Source organism: Manis javanica, chromosome 15 (assembly GCF_040802235.1).
Source record: "Manis javanica isolate MJ-LG chromosome 15, MJ_LKY, whole genome shotgun sequence".
Lineage (NCBI taxonomy): Eukaryota > Metazoa > Chordata > Mammalia > Pholidota > Manidae > Manis > Manis javanica.
The window spans coordinates 85,829,696-85,845,199 of record NC_133170.1 but is presented as its reverse complement, the minus strand read 5'-3'; the positions used below and the strand labels follow the sequence as shown (position 1 = coordinate 85,845,199).

The window sequence follows — 15,504 nt, the reverse complement described above, 5'->3', positions numbered from 1 at the left end:
TCTTACAGCCTCCAGACGCCCTGCGTTCCTGGTCAGAGCCACAGGCAGCAGCGTGGGGACATGCCCTCACGTCCCCTCGCCTTGATCTTAGCAGCCTCTCTCCTCCACTCTTAAGGGCCTTTGTGATCACACTGGGCTCACCCAAATAACCGGGGATAATCTCTTCGTTTCAAGGCCCTTAATTTAACTGTTTCTGCAAAGACCCTTTGCCTTGTGAAGTGAGGTATTCACAGGTTACAGGGGTCAGGGCGTGGACATTGTTGGGAGGCCAGTATTCTGCCTGCTATGCTACGTACTTCACGCCTCCCTGTAATGTTACGTAGATCTCTAAGTTGCTAAAATGTTATATAGGTCTCTTTCCTTCACATTTTAAAACCGTGTGTCCAGCATTTAGAATAATGTTAAATTGTCACAGGTGGTTTCTATTTAAGTATTTTTAATTGAGTGAGTGTCGGGGAGCGTCTGAGAGTAGCCCCGTGCTCCCCTGGACATTTGGTGGGGCCTCCGGGCAGTCCAGAGGAGGTAGTGATGGTAAAAACTGCTGGCTTCAGATACCTCTGCCGGATAGGGGACAGCTGCGTGGGTGACAGGGCTGGACATGTTCACAGTGCTGAGTTCTTATCCTGGGATGTTGCCAGAGCTCATGCCTGTGCCGTCTGAGTATTCGTTTCCAGATAAAGGTGCCATACCTAAAAAACAAAGGAACAAGCAGACAAAACCAGACTCATCCCAGAACACCTGCCGCACGAGAAGCCCACCTCCTACCCTTGATGTAAAGGGGGAGACCTTAGGGTTTGCCTTTGCCCCCTGAGTTGAGCGCCAGGGCAGGCCGGCAACAGCCCGCTGACTGCTCAGAGTGAAGTCTGGGCAAAATCTGGGCCTAGACAGCAGGCCCTGCCGCCTGGCGGGGTGAGTGCATCTCTTGTCGTGTCCTTCCACTGTGTTGCAGGGGCACAAAGGTAAGAGATGGGTCCTCGAGGAGCTTACAGGTCAGCGGGAGGCAGACAGATGCTCTGGTAACTGGGGTAGCTGCGGGTCATGTTACTGGAGCCCTTGCCCTCGGTGAAGACAGCCGTGTGTTTACCTAGAACCCGATCATCTCCAGACCACATGTTCCTTTAACTGCCCTTTGTACGGAAGGTTTCTAGACCCCCCATCCTCCTGGATGACCATCTCCGGATACTTCCTAGCTTGGCAAGGAGGCAACTCGCTTTCACAAGCCCTGTGAAGTCTTCCTTCCAGAGGTCCCGAGCTGGTCTGTTTCTGTCTCTTGTGGTCACTGCCATCTTTGCCTGGACTGCTGCAGGGGTCTCCCGACCTGTTTCTCTGCTTTCACTGTTGCCTTCCAAAATCCATTCTTCATGCAGCTGCCAGAGGAATTCTTCTAAACCTCAATTCTAAGCTCAGTTGTTAAGGTCTCTGTATGTATGTCTGTGGCTCTGGCTTCCCGTCGTTAGAGGACAGTCTGGGCTCCCGAGCTGGACTGCAGGGCCCTGTGGGGTCATCTCTGTCTGCGCATGGACTTCTGGGCAACTTTGCTTTCTCTGTCTCACTCTGCTGCCATTCCAGTGGCCTCTTCCAGAATGCTCTTTCCTAATTTGTCCTCGCTGGTTCCTTTTTAATCAAACCCTAGTTTAACTGGCACCTTCTTAGGCCTTCTCTGATCACCCCATCGAAAGTTGGGGAAATATAATTAAAAACAAAATCTCCCAACCCAGAAAACCCTCTCCACAAAGTAGTCTAAAAAGAAAACACTTTTATTATTGAATAAAAATTAAACCAGAATTGATATTCATCATGGGCAATCTGGTAAGAGATTGAAAAGACAGAAAGAAATCTCACCCTTTTATAGAGCCCAGCAGGTACAGCCCTTACGTACGTGTTCTCAAGATAAACAATACCGAGTCCTCAGGTAAGAGGACTTGACAGCACAATTTGTTACACATATTTCTTCCTAATTTTACCTTCTAATTGGGGTGACCATCTGGGTGAGCTAGTTGGCTTTACTTAGAGGAAAAAGAAACTCCTTCTATCTTTATGACAGGATGTTGTTCAGCCATCTGGAGCAAGGAGCACACTGGGGTTAGCTCCTACCCGCCCCAAAAAACTAGGGGATGGAGTGCTGTTTCCCTTGATGTTTATGTCCCACGGAGATGGCTCCTTGGTCCCTGAGAAAGACATTGTTTAAAGTTTACAAAATGCTGGTCAAACCTTCAAAAGGATTTACATACATTTCAAAGAAAGGAGAAAATAGAAAGGCAAGTTTTCTAATATAAATGATCAAATAAAGAGGAGAGGGAAATCTCTTCATTTTCAAAGGGAGAATTAAACAAATTTATTTCTATTTTGCATTTGTCTTTACACAGTCTCATCCTTAATGTTCATCTGGTTTTATGTCCCTGTCTAGAATGACAGCAGGGCTTCAGTCTGCCTGGTTCCTTCCACGTCTGCAGTCCCCAGGGCAGTGCCTCCCATGGAATAGCTGCCTGTAAATAGCAAATGAGCGAGTTACAGGTGCACTGACTTGACTGGCTCTTCTGTAAGCCATCTGAAGGACATGCTGAAGAGCAGCAGCGTGAACGGTGCTTGTCATGTAATTTCAAGTGGGTCCTGAGTCCAGATAATGACTGCACCTTTGTTGTCTAGCCCTAAGAGGGCTGCTGTGTAGACAGGGAGCTGAGGCTCAGCAGTCACTCAGCTAGCTGGGCCACGCCAAAGCTAGGCTGTGATTCTGGGTCTAACTCCAAAGTCTGTGTGTATCTCATTCCAGTAAAAATAGTCAACTTTAGATTTATTACATAGAACAGAAAAACAAAACACAGTTCTCACCCTGTCCCCAAAGAAATCTTCAGGAACAGAGAAAAGGACTGAGAGCAAAAATATTTAAAATCTTAAGTGCATATGTGTTTGGCATGTGGGGGCATCGATGGGTTATCTTTTATGTACAGTCTTTGTTATTGTTAAGTTACCTCTGTGTACATCTTTTCCATATTTAACAATGAGGTCGTGCCAATTTTGGCGAGTGTCTAAGTCTCCATACGTGCTCCTAGCACATTAGCGTCATCTCCCAGGCACGTGGCAAGATGTATCTTCCGTGTGTTGGAGCAGGCTGTTGGTGAAGCTCTGCACAGGACAGGGCAAAATGCGTGGATTTGGACAGGGCCCCAGACCCACCCACCCACCTCACCTTCCGTGTTGATTCATTTAATCAACATTCTTTGGATCTCATGAACTCATTCTGATATAAATCCACCTTCCTTCGATTTCTTGTTAACAGATGTTTCTTGAGAGACTTGACTCTCTTTGTCGAGATGTGTGGTTAGCTGGTGCAAGTCTGGAGTCTATGCGGTGGTCACTTTACTGTGGTGGTTCTGCTGCGCGTTTTGCATTTGATTCTCCCCTCTGGCTGTGACGTGCAGTCTCCTGATGGAGGGGGGCTGGGGGCGAGCCGGGGCGCTGGAGCGAGCTTGGACTGGGGGTTAGCGAGGGCTGGGGGCGAGCAGGGGCTGGGGGCGAGTGAGGGGTGCTGGGGGTGAGCAGGGGCTGGGGGTGCTGGGGGCTGGGGCAAGCGGGGGCTGGGGGCGCTGGGAGCGAGCAGGGGCTGGGGGCGCTGGGAGGGAGCAGGGGCTGGGGGCGAGTGAAGGGCAGTGGGGGCAAGCGGGGGCTGGGGGTGCTGGGGGCGAGCAGGGGCTCAGGGCAAGCGGGGGCTGGGGGCGAGCAGGGGCTGGGGGTGCTGGGGGCGAGCAGGGGCTCGGGGCAAGCGGGGGCTGGGGGTGAGCAGGGGATGGGGGCGCTGGGGGCGAGCTGGGGCCGGGGGGCGAGCGGGGGCTGGGTGTTTTCCTTTGCCTGTTACTCAGGCTCCTTTGCCTTAACATTTAATCATAAAAGCATGGAACTTTCTGCCTCCCATATGTAGATACGTTTTCATTTTAACTTACTGAATGTACTTCCTGATTACATAATATTTTTCCCTAGAACATATTTTGGCAGTTATGAAACAGCACAAAGACAAAACGTAAAACCACAGGTCATTTTACTTCCTCAAAGCTGTTAACATTTTGATAGATTTTTATCCAGAATTTTTTCTATATATGGTAATTGAGGTTAATCCTCTTGTGAATATATAGAACATTGTTCCGTGTCATTGCTTATTCTTAGAAAAATCCCATTTTTCATATCTGTATATTAAGTTGAACTTTATGAAGGCATTGTTCTTATTGATCAAAAATGTTTGACTAACAGCAGTTTCATATAGTCAAACCTAATTTTCATCACGTGGCTCAATCGTCATTTTTTTTCCTAATATTAAATGTTTAAATTGTTTCAGATTTTCAGTTAACATACAACACTGTGGTGACAGTATTTTATGTACTTTTTGCTTAAATTTCTAATAATTTCTTTACACATGATTCTTAGGAAAATTGCTAGGACAAAGAACATTGCTTCTCTTCAGGTTAGAAGGTGCTTCTAACCTGTGTTGTCCCTTTGTTATTTGCCCTTTTACTATCTAAGCGAACAAAGCAACTGGCTTTCTTTTTTAAAAATGCGGTGGTAGTTGATGCATTCTCAGGGCAAAGTCTGCCATTATGCCCGGTCCCCCTTGCCACTGAAACGTCCCCCCCGACTGTGCGAATGTCACCACCTGTTTTCCTAGTCAGAATAAATCTCGATTCTTAGTTCCCTTTTTTACAGACATTTACTATTGATTTGTTTTAAAGATAATCCTAATTTTTCTGTTTATTCAGTAAATTATTGCCTTATTGCCTACTTGCCTTAGTGAGCCACTATTACGGCATATCCAGGAACAATAGGTATTGTTTATTGAGCAGGTACTCCGTGCTGTGCACAGTCCTGAGGGCTTTGCTCACATTTAAAGAGCCCTACGGGGAGGCATTACAACTGGAGGCAGGTTTGGTTCACCTGTACCCACTGGGAAGTGGGGACCCCAGGCTGTCCTGACACTGAAGCACAAACATTGGCTGTCGGGCTTTCCCTGCTGTATAGATATCATGTTAACTTTTTGTCAAGCTACCTTAGACGTGTGTGTTTTGGGGGCGTGTGTATGATCATTTTAGAAGCTGGAGATGGCCTTTTTATGATTTCTGAATTAGAGAAAAATGACTTACTGGTTGGACAGACTCACTGGGCTTTATGGTACTGGTTCATTCTGAATGTGGGTTTATGTTTTGTAATCTCTGAATTTTTATTGTTGCTTTGGTCTCATTTTCTAGGTCCAAAAGCTGCTCTGTATGTGCCCAGTAGATTTCCATGGCATCTTCCAATTGGATGAAAGGCGGAGAGATGCGGTGATAGCGTTGGGCATTTTTCTCATTGAGTCTGACCTCCAGGCAAGTCTTTACTAAATTGGAAGTGTTTCTGCGGTGTAGAAGGGTGGTTGATGACTGAAATTCTGAATCATTAGAATTTAAGTTTGTACCTGCTTCTGTTTGCCTGAAACTAGTAGAAGAATGCCTTTGAACCTAATGAAAGTGGTTAGTGGTGGGCAAGGCAGGAGGGGAGCAGGTGGGACTAAGACTTCTTCATGTAAACCTCCCTGGCATTTTTGTTTCTCAAGTTGTGACTATATTAGGTTGTTAAAGGAGGTAAAGTGGTTGTTTTTTTTTTTTTTTTCTCCCAGAAAGTTAGTTAAAATGCCTTTTGAAGTATTTGTGTGCCCTCCAGAGGAGGCTTGATTTTCAGTCTCAGGTAAAACACTCATTAGTCAGACTCAGAGTACTTTTTTTTTACTCCTTCCAAAAGGATAGTGTTCTTTGGGATAATTTTGATATAATACTATCTTTTTCAAAACTGTGATAGACATAAGTTACATTTTAGAGTACGTTAATATGCTTTTAGAGGCGATTTTAAAACCAGTGTTACAGCTCCAACAGAAAATGATGTGGTCATGGTCTTTTTTTTTTTTGTATTTGCCAAGGCTAATAGTTGACCCTGGATATAGAACCTTTTGTTTGTTTGTTTGTTTGTTTATATCGTTACCAAGAATACTTTTTAATTCAAAGTTTAATTATGCTATATTAGGAAAATAAACATGTTAGAGATTTGAATTTTTATTTATCTAAAAACATCAGTTTACATGTCTTGGAAATTCTATTTAAATAAGGATTAATAGTGTTGACACTATTCATGCATTTGAAAAAAATAAGCATTTTAATTTTAGAGTAATATTGTAAAAATTAAATAGGTTGTCTGACCAAGGCCACACTAATAATATTCATAAGCCACATTTTAATTTTTCCTATTTATTTGTAAATGTGAAAAGAAAGGAAATCATTTCTACTTTTCTAGTTGCCAAGTCCTATTTAAATTTAAATATAAAAGTAAAGGAAGGAAAAAAATTTTCAAAAATATCTGTATAAGAAATTACTGCTTTTAAATGTGTATCACTTGAAAATATCTTTGGCGGATACATTACTTGATGGATTGATCTGTAAGTCCCTAGTACTCGTATTGGGCTTTTTAAGGTGCCAAGGAAGAGACAAGGACAAAACCTTTGGTGTAATTCAGGTTCCCAGTAAGGATGGGTGGAGTGGCAGCTGTCCTTCCCTGAGCCGTGCAGTCTACCTGGGCTTCCAGGGAAGCCTGCTGGCCTCCTGGACACCAGGAAAGGAGCCCCGTATGATCAGGTAGCCCGCTGAGCCCTGGGGACCAGCTTTCTCTTGGCTCACCTGGTGTTCATGTTCCTTGCCTCCATCCTGGATGGGCTGCAGCATCGGCTCCCTTTATGTCTAGTCGGGAGGCTGTGCGTGCAGCAGCTGTGACCAGAGTTGCAGAAGGAGTTGACTCATCACGTGCTCCAAAATCCATGGGGTTTATATAGGGAAGGGTACCTGGGGGTCTTTCCGTACTCTGCAGGCTCTTCAGAGTTCTGTGCCTGTCAGTCCATTAGGATTCTAGACAGATGGTATAGCAGCTTCTCTATATAGTTCAGAGGAAAAATTGTTTTTGCTAAAGAAAGTTCTCTATTTGTTTTGGTTATCTGTTGTAGTGTAATGCAAAACCTGGCTTAATACAACATTTTTTTTTTGCTTACAAATCTGCAGTGTAGACAGAGCTCAGAAGAGTTGCAGCTTCTGCTTTATTTGGTATCACCTGGGGTGGCTTGAAGGGTAGGGGCTGAAAGTGCATAAGGGCTTGTTCCTGTACATGTCTGGCTGGGGGTTGATCTAGCTGTTGTCTGGGACCTTAGCTGGGGCTCTCGGCCAGGGCGTTTCTGTGTACATGGCCTCTCCATGTGACCTGGGCTGTCACTTCATCTCATCCCAACATCCCAACATAGTGTCTGGGTTCCCGGGGCCAGTATCCTAACAAAGAGCCAGGTGGAAGCTGCACTGCCTGTCTAACCCCGCCTGGGAAGTCTCACATATGTTACTTTCTAAATAATGAGAAGCCAGTCGCTAAAGGAGCCCTTTTCCCAAGGAAGGTGAATTTGACTCCACCTTCTGGTCGAAGGAATGTCACAGAATTTGCAGCATGTTTTCAATACGTTTTTTTCAGTATTTCAGAGCATCAGGTAGTATCCCCGTATCTGAATCCTTAATTGGAGCAGCTGTGAATAGGGAAGCAGCCCAAAGAAATGGTCATAGAAGTTATGAAAGTCATATGTTGATTGGCCAATTTGAAAACTAGAAGAAAGGAATTTTTTCGTAGGCTAATGATGGCTATAAAGTCTAATGCTCCAGTTGGAGAGAAGCAAAAGGAAACGTGAAGCAGAAAATTTACAAAAGGAAAGAGTACAAGGGCCGTGAATGACAGAAACGTCACCAAGTTCAGAAGCTGGTGGCTGTGAGCTTCTCTCCAGTTCAGAGACGCCAATTCTGGGGCCCTCTGAACACCTCTCACTGAAGGCAGTTTTGAGTGTGTGTGTACACACATGCCTTCTTCTGGGGAGGCCCTCTCGGAGGCCCACCTCCCAGAGGAGGCCAGAGCTGGGTGGGACATTGAGCAACGAAGGGTAGGTGTCAACCCCTCCCATGGGTACCTGCTGCGAAGGCTAATGGGACCCCCACATGTGGAAAAGGGAAATGACGCCCCCACATGAGTGTCCACCTTTGAGGCCATTGGGGTGCAGATGTGCTTGGGCTTAATCTGTTCTCCAAAGTGACCAGGCACGTATTTTATTAAATGTAATCTTTTTTTTTTTCTTAAAAGCACAAAGATTCTGTGGTTCCTTACCTTCTTCGACTTCTTAAAGGTCTTCCGAAAGTGTATTGGGTAGAAGAAAGCACAGCTCGGAAAGGCAGAGGTAATTTTGTGCAGTTTTCCCTGAATGCTCGGAAAAACATGTATGTTCACTGCCTGTAAGGATCAAGTATTCTGTTACACTAACACACCAGTTAGGATGCTTCTAGCTCTTTGCACTGCTGGCTGTGGACAACTGCCTGCCTGCAGCAGCGCGGGCTCCACTGCTGTCCAGAGCCCGAGGGCGGAGCGGGGGTGGAGTCCCAGTGAGCCAGCTCTCTCCTTGGCACCCACAGAGCAGGAACTTTGAGATCTTCCGAAACCTTTTGTCACATCTCATCTGCCAGAACTGGGTCCCGGCCCATCCCCGAACCCATCTCTGTTACCCTTAGGTGAATAGGCTTATTGCTGAAGTGCGGTCAGTTCCAAATTGCATTGCTGCTGCTCAGAAAGGAAGGGTGAGATAGATGTTCAAGACCACACAGTGTTCACTAGAAATAGTCCTGTCCCTTTGATGCTGTTGCTAAGTTGTGCTTAAACTTTGCTTCTTTAGAAATGAAATAAATTCAGGTCTATTTCTTTTTAACTTGTATTTTATTTTGCTCTCTCTTCATGGTCAAAGGGAAAATTAGATAATTTTTTCCCCTCCTCCCCTCTATTGCCCTCCCCTCCCCTCCTCCCTCCTTGCCATCTTCTGAAATATTTATGGAGGTCCATTAAGTGCCAAGCATCGCGCTAAACCTGATGCTGATGCGCTGGTAGACTGATGTCCTGAGACTCCAGAATCAGGCTGGAAGGCCTCCGACATGTCAGAGTTCATGCGACCGAACCTCCCTTGCAGGCTCCCTCTGGAGGCTGAGACCCACCTTTGGGTATAGCGGGGGTTTGGCACCTACAAAGAAGGCCCTTGTTCTCTTTGTCGGTGGCATGGCCCTCGTTTGTTAGGTGGGCTCCGTCTGCTCAAGGCGGTTTGCTGTTCCTGAGCGTCCTGCTCGTGCCTGTATTCCTCCTCTTCTCCATGGGGTTTCATTTCTGATGACATACTGTGCCGCTGACAGACTCCACTGTGCATGCGCCTGGAATACAGAGGGCTGCAAATTGAAAAGAGAGCATGCTAAAAAGCCTGGCATCTGGGATCACCTCTCTTATCTAGGAGAAGTGGAGTACCAGTTAAGGTTGATTCTCTCTTCTTTTATTTCAGAACAAATGCCACTGCTGTATATATGGGTTCAGAATAAAAATCTGAATAAAATGATTTGAAACGTTAGAGACGTGTACGTTTCCAGTTATTGGGTAGCATTTCTCTCCTTTAGTCTTTATGAGGCAGTATTACTTAGGCTTTAAGACTCTAGAGGAGAAGTTCTTAAAGTGCCATCGCTGGACCAGCAGCACCAGCATTCCCTGGGCTTGTCAGGCAAGCAGGTGCTCAGTTCCCACGTCAGTCACTGAGTTAGAACTCAGGCCCGAAGCAGGCAGTCTGCATTTTAACAGGCCTCCAGGGGGCTCTGATGCCCACCAAGTTTGAGAGTGACCTAGAGCCGCACTGGAAATTGGAAGTGCAGAAGTGGGCATGTGGCCATCTTCTGCTACCACGAGTACGTCTGTAAGACGGGATAGCTCTGCGTCCTTGATTACTCACCGTTCAGAGTTGATGAAATCCATCATAGTGATTAGACCTGCCCGGCAGGGATCTGGCATCTTGACAGTGTCCTCCATGGAAGCACTGCTTAGCTTCTGCTCCGTTAGGGACGCTGATCCTTCCTGACCTTGAGGCCGTCCTCCTGAGACCCCCCCTGCAAGGAGGCTCCATACTGGAAGGGCTTCCACATCTGCGAGGAATAGAGCAAATCTTTGGAGGCTTGGTTTAGGATTTTCTCCATTTGTCAAAATAGAGCAGAAAAGAAAATATGGACATTTAATTCAGTTTAAAGTAGTAGTAATTGGCATTTGACAGTCAGCCTCCCTATGCCATGTCTTACATACTCTGTCAAGATGGATTTCTCACCCTATGCAGAAATTTAGGACAGGAACAGAAAGTGGATTCTGTCTTGTTGAGAGGCTGTATACTCTCAAACTATAAATTGGCTCAGAAACATTTAGGTTTGTGGAATCAAAACATTTTATCAAAAGAAAGGTAGGGGTATTTCTCAGCAAACATTTTGGGCCCACATCTGCTCCTGTGAGACTCATCTCAGCAAGGCAGCTACCACTGTAAACAGGCCTCTTGGCGGCGGCGGGAGGGAGGGAGAATACGAACAGACCAGACTGGGCGGCCAGCGGGACGGCCCCGTGTCCCGTGTGTGGCGATCTGGTTTGTCTGTGTGTCCTGCAGGTGCCCTCCCCACTGCAGAGAGCTTTAGCTTCTGCTTGGTGACTTTGCTGTCTGACGTGGCTCATCGAGACCCCTCACTTAGGGAGGAGGTAAGTGTGTGGGGGATTGGTGTGCGCTTCTCCAAGATCAGCGAGAATCCCGAAGTGATGAAGAGAGTAAAAAATAAGGTTGAAGTGATTAGATGGTTTATGTTGAGTCTTCTTGTATGATTCATAACACACCTAAGGTATGTTCAGTATGTGCTTGTGGTACTTGTTCAGGTTACCCCGTGATTTCCAGTCATACCTCATCCAGCTCCCCTGGGAGGCCTCTAAGTAGGCAGACAAAGGCCAGGGCAGCTCATTTTCCTGACTTTATAATGGGGATTCAAGTCTATAGAGAATTTTCTAGATAGTTGAAGTTACACTTTTAAGTACCCAGATTATTTTAGTTTTAGTTTGTTTTGTTGGAAATGTCACTTAAATGTATCACCTGTTACCCTCCTTTTTAAACAGAGAATGTTATTATAATCTAAACTTCTTTTCTAGTCAGATTTATTATTTTGAAAGTCAGTATTTATATGCTGCTATCTGCAGGGCCTACTGTGGATCTGCATCTGTAGGCTGCATGTTCCCAGCTGGCTGTGCTTTTTGAGTTCTTGTATCTATTTAAAAATTTTAAAAAATCTCTTCCCTTGCTATTAAACTGTAAACTCTGTTGTCAGTATTTCTGTCATTATGTTCTTCTCCATCCTTCTTTCTTGCTTTAGGTTCTAAGCTAACGAAAGCTTATCCTGTGAGCTTTTGTAGGGAATCAAATGAGAGGCAAAAAATTCCAAGTACATACAGTAGAGGTGGCATTGCTCACAGACAGTGTGTAGGAAAGAGTTAGTGTGTTTATCTGTAAGCTCACCGAGTCAGCAGTGTGACGTGGCTGCTGAAAAGCTGATGTCACATGCGTGGAAGTTCAGTATTTGTGCTGAGCTTGCTGATTACTCAGGGTGCCATCCCTGGAATGTTAATGTTTTATACTGAGCACCCCAATTCGAGATGTTTTCTGACACACTGATGACAGTAGACACAGAAGCAGGCAGTCAGCATCATCATTATAATCAGAAGGAATGGACGAAAAGCCATGGAAAGAGATTTAGGGGCCCGTCACCTGTTTCCAGAATATGGAGGAAGGAGTGGCCCCAAGGGCGTGTGGGCACAAGCCCCAGGAGGACAATGTTGGTCCAGAGTTAGGAGCAGCCCTGGACCAGTGCGGGGAGGGGAGGCCTCTGCTCTCGGAGGTCAGCTTCTTGGCCACACAGCAGAGCTGTCATGGGGTTGGACAAGATGATGTCTAAAGCTCCTCCTATTTCTTAATGAATTTTGTGGTGTTTATCTGATCCTGTTTATAAGTTGTTTTTTCTGTTTCCTTGGACAGATTTTAGAGGCACTTTTGCAGGTTTTGCATGTCCTTTTAGGAATGTGCCAGGCCTTGGAGATTCAAGAAAAAGGTATGGTTATCTACCCAAGGATTTTTTTTTTAAAGGTTTTGTGATTATTTTTCCCCTTGCCTTCTTTCCTAGTCTTCTTTTCTGCTCTTCATTATCTATGTACCTGATGGTTGAAAACCTGCTTGTATTAGGTTGCCTTTATTGTGTGTTAGCCAGGAGGCCACAAGGGTCTCCTCCCTGAATGCTGTGTGACCCTGGACAGGTCACTGTACCCGCTGGGCCCCCCTCACTTCACCTAGGACATGTCTGTTTTCCAAAGGTCATTTTTCCTCTAGTGCAAGGCTACCAATGTGATCTTAGGAGGAATAAATATATTGTTTAAGGATAGTAAAGGTGCCTGATGACGTGACATGGCTGTGTTATGGATTTGGGTGTGCCAGCAGTAGACCGACCTCCCAGAGGGAGCAGCTGCGTGTGAAGTTGTGGCTGTTGTTGGCCCTTGGGGTCGCCCTGTTGATGTGGCTTGTTCTGATGCTTCAGCTTTGTTAGCGGGTGGGTTGTGGGATGGGAGCCGGTGTCGACGCTACTGCAGCACGGCTCTGTCCCAGGTAACTTGCTGCTGCTGGAACCCTCTCACTTTGTCTTCTAGAATACCTCTGCAAACACGCCATCCCATGCCTCATTGGCATCTCCCGAGCGTTTGGGCGATACAGCAACACAGAGGAGTCTCTCCTTTCAAAACTCTTTCCCAAAGTCCCCCCACATTCCCTCCGAGTCCCGGCGGAGCTCGAAGGCGTGCGACGGCGCTCCTTCAACGACTTCCGCTCCATCCTGCCCAGCAACCTGCTGACGGTGTGTCAGGAGGGCACCCTGAAGAGGAAGACCAGCAGCGTGTCCAGCATCTCGCAGGTGGGGCTGTGCTCCAGGGAGGGCACAGGGGACAGGCTCCTGTTAGGTGCTCATTTGAAGAAAACCGCACTTGTTTATAGTTTGAGGAAACTCACAAAACATAAGATTCTCGCAAGAACTCTCCCTAATGCAAAGGTTTGCTTTGGCCTTTTTAAGATTAGGACTGATTTCATCTCCTAGTCATGAAGTATTTGTTTCCTAGCCAAACTCTGTTCAGAGTGGGAGGCAGTTGGTGCCTTTAAGAAGTACAATTGACTCATGGAGAAAAGATGAAGACATGAAATGCTAAGAATAATTCGTCTGAGTAATCAGCTATAACCTGTATGGCTAGACACGAAGAATTTTGTGATATGGGATATAGCAGAGAGCACCCAGAGCTACTGTGGGCTTCAGGGAGGAGGTGAGGCTTGAACCAGGACTTGAAGTACAATTCTGGGCTGGCAGAGAGAACCTTGTCTAAGGTGAGCCTGAGTGCAGTTTAACTGGCCTTTTCTGATCTGTAACGTGATCGTGTGTTTCAGGTCAGCCCGGAACGTGGGATGCCCCCTCCCAGCTCCCCTGGAGGATCTGCCTTTCACTACCTTGAAGGTGGGCTTCACCTTTCTGCCAAGGATATTGTCCTAGCGTGTGGAGAGCAAGTTCACAGTAACGTGTAATGTTAACGATGCTAATGCTCTGCTGTGACGCATCTAGTGTCAAGCTTCTAGAAAACATTTTCTATTTTTGCTTAAACTTGTTAAAATTTAATTTTAAAATATTTCAGACATGGATAAAAGTGAAGAAAATAACAGTTTTCTTCACCCATGCCATATGCCTGCCGTTAGAATCTGAGTCTGTTTAGCTAGGAAAGCACTGGGGTTCAGTCCAAGAAGGAACAACGTGTCCTCTTGTGTTCTACTTTTTCCTAAAGGTCATTAAGTATGTAAATAATATTAAAGAATATAGTAATGATAGAAGTAGTACTTTCTGTAGAGCTCTGTGGTTCACAAAGCACGTTCCCGTGATTTACTGAATTGATTCATATGACAGCCCTGTGCAGTATCAGGCACGTGTTAAAATATCCTCCATCTTATCTTTGAGGGAAGTAAGGCTTGGTCTAAGTCATAGGATGTGGGGATACGAGAATTCCTTGCCTTGTAATGCCATCTGTTCCATTTTTGGATGCTGCTAATTACTCAGAGCATTTCTTGAGAATCTTGAAAGGTGTGAGGGGAATTTTTAAAAAAATAAGGAGCGGGTATCTGAACTCAAATAAGGGTGGGCAGCTTTGTATACAGGGCTCTTGGTTATGTGAGAAGATAACATGTTACAGGCTGTGTGTGCCTCAGAATGTGGAGGCCAAGCTCGCCCCTGCAAAGTCCTATCTTCCAGAGAGAACCCGTAGGCTTTAAACAACCCTTTAGCCACCTGCCTGCCCTCAGGGCATGGGAGGACAGCCTTGGCATGCCCTGGGAGGCTTCTCTTCCCTGGTGAACATCTTTGAGCACTTCCAGGGAGTGCCCAGATTGGGGTGCATTCAGGGGTTGGCTGGCTGTGCAAGCTTCCTATGTTCATTCAGCAGATACAGGCTGAGCTGCTCTGTACTAACCTCTCTGCCTCGGTGGCGAGCTCCACAGATCATTTTCGTGCTCTCCAGAGGGCACATTCTTGACGAGACAGGCAGGAATCTCAGCTGCTCCTTCCTTTTTGCCTCCAGTGCCTCCTGTTTCACTCTGACTTTTCTAGCAGTCAGTGTTTCCTCTCTTTCCAGACCCTCTTCAGTAGCACTGTAAGACTATTTTTAAAGAATTCTTAAAAGCACAAATCTGATTACTTAATTTCCTGCCTAAAAACTTTCCGTGGCTCCCCTTGCATAAACCCCAAATCTTAGATCCTTGGCTCTGCAGTCCTCGTCTTTTGCCTCCATCTGTGTCCACTGCACACTGACTCAGTCACGCAGGACTTTGTCCTTATTTCATGGTGTCTCTCTGGAGATACCCTCTGATCACAAACTTGCCTTTTCCTTTTTAAAAAAATTAAAGAAATAAACTTCTGTGTACTTAACATGATGTACCATATAACATGATGGTGTGTCACACGCACACGTGGTGAAATGATTTCCACAGCCCATCTCCTGCCATGGTTACCATTTTTTTCTTTTGTGTGGTGGGAGCGCCCTGAATCTACTCTCTTAGCAAACTTTGAGTACTAGACAGTCATCATGCTGTGCAGGAGAGCTCTAGACCTAGGCACCCTACGTTACTGCAGCTTCGTGCCCTGTGACCAACCCCTTCCCACTTTCCCCACCTCCCTGCCCCCTGGGAACCACTGCTCAGCTGTCTGCTTCTATGTATTTGACTTTTTTTTAAGAGTCCACATGTAAGTGAGATCATGAATCCTTTTCTTCCTGTGACTGGCTTAGTTCACGGACAGTGTAGTGTCGTCCGGGTTCATCCATGTCACAAACAGTGATAATCTCCTTTCTTAAGGCTGAATAATACTCTGTTTTATATACACACATATATATATTTAGTCACACATACTTCATACACATGCACACAGTCATATACACAGTCATATACCTTCCCCACCTCCTCCCTTGCACCAGCTTTGTCTGTTCCCTCCCTCTTTCCTCAGTCACTCCCCTGTTCAGTGGCCATTGATC

The 15,504-nt window shown here is 45.9% G+C and overlaps 1 protein-coding gene across 3 annotated transcripts in view; it reads left to right on the top strand.

Moving 5' to 3' along the window:
• PI4KA (phosphatidylinositol 4-kinase alpha) overlaps positions 1–15,504 on the top strand; it is a 102,810-nt gene that overhangs the window by 15,042 nt on the left and 72,264 nt on the right. For all 3 annotated transcript variants that reach the window (XM_036993287.2, XM_036993285.2, XM_036993288.2), the window contains exons 2-7: positions 5,232–5,348; positions 8,170–8,263; positions 10,532–10,620; positions 11,939–12,011; positions 12,601–12,860; positions 13,382–13,448. In XM_036993287.2, the coding sequence (XP_036849182.2) occupies positions 5,232–5,348; positions 8,170–8,263; positions 10,532–10,620; positions 11,939–12,011; positions 12,601–12,860; positions 13,382–13,448 (700 nt within the window). The remainder of the gene's footprint in view (positions 1–5,231; positions 5,349–8,169; positions 8,264–10,531; positions 10,621–11,938; positions 12,012–12,600; positions 12,861–13,381; positions 13,449–15,504) is intronic.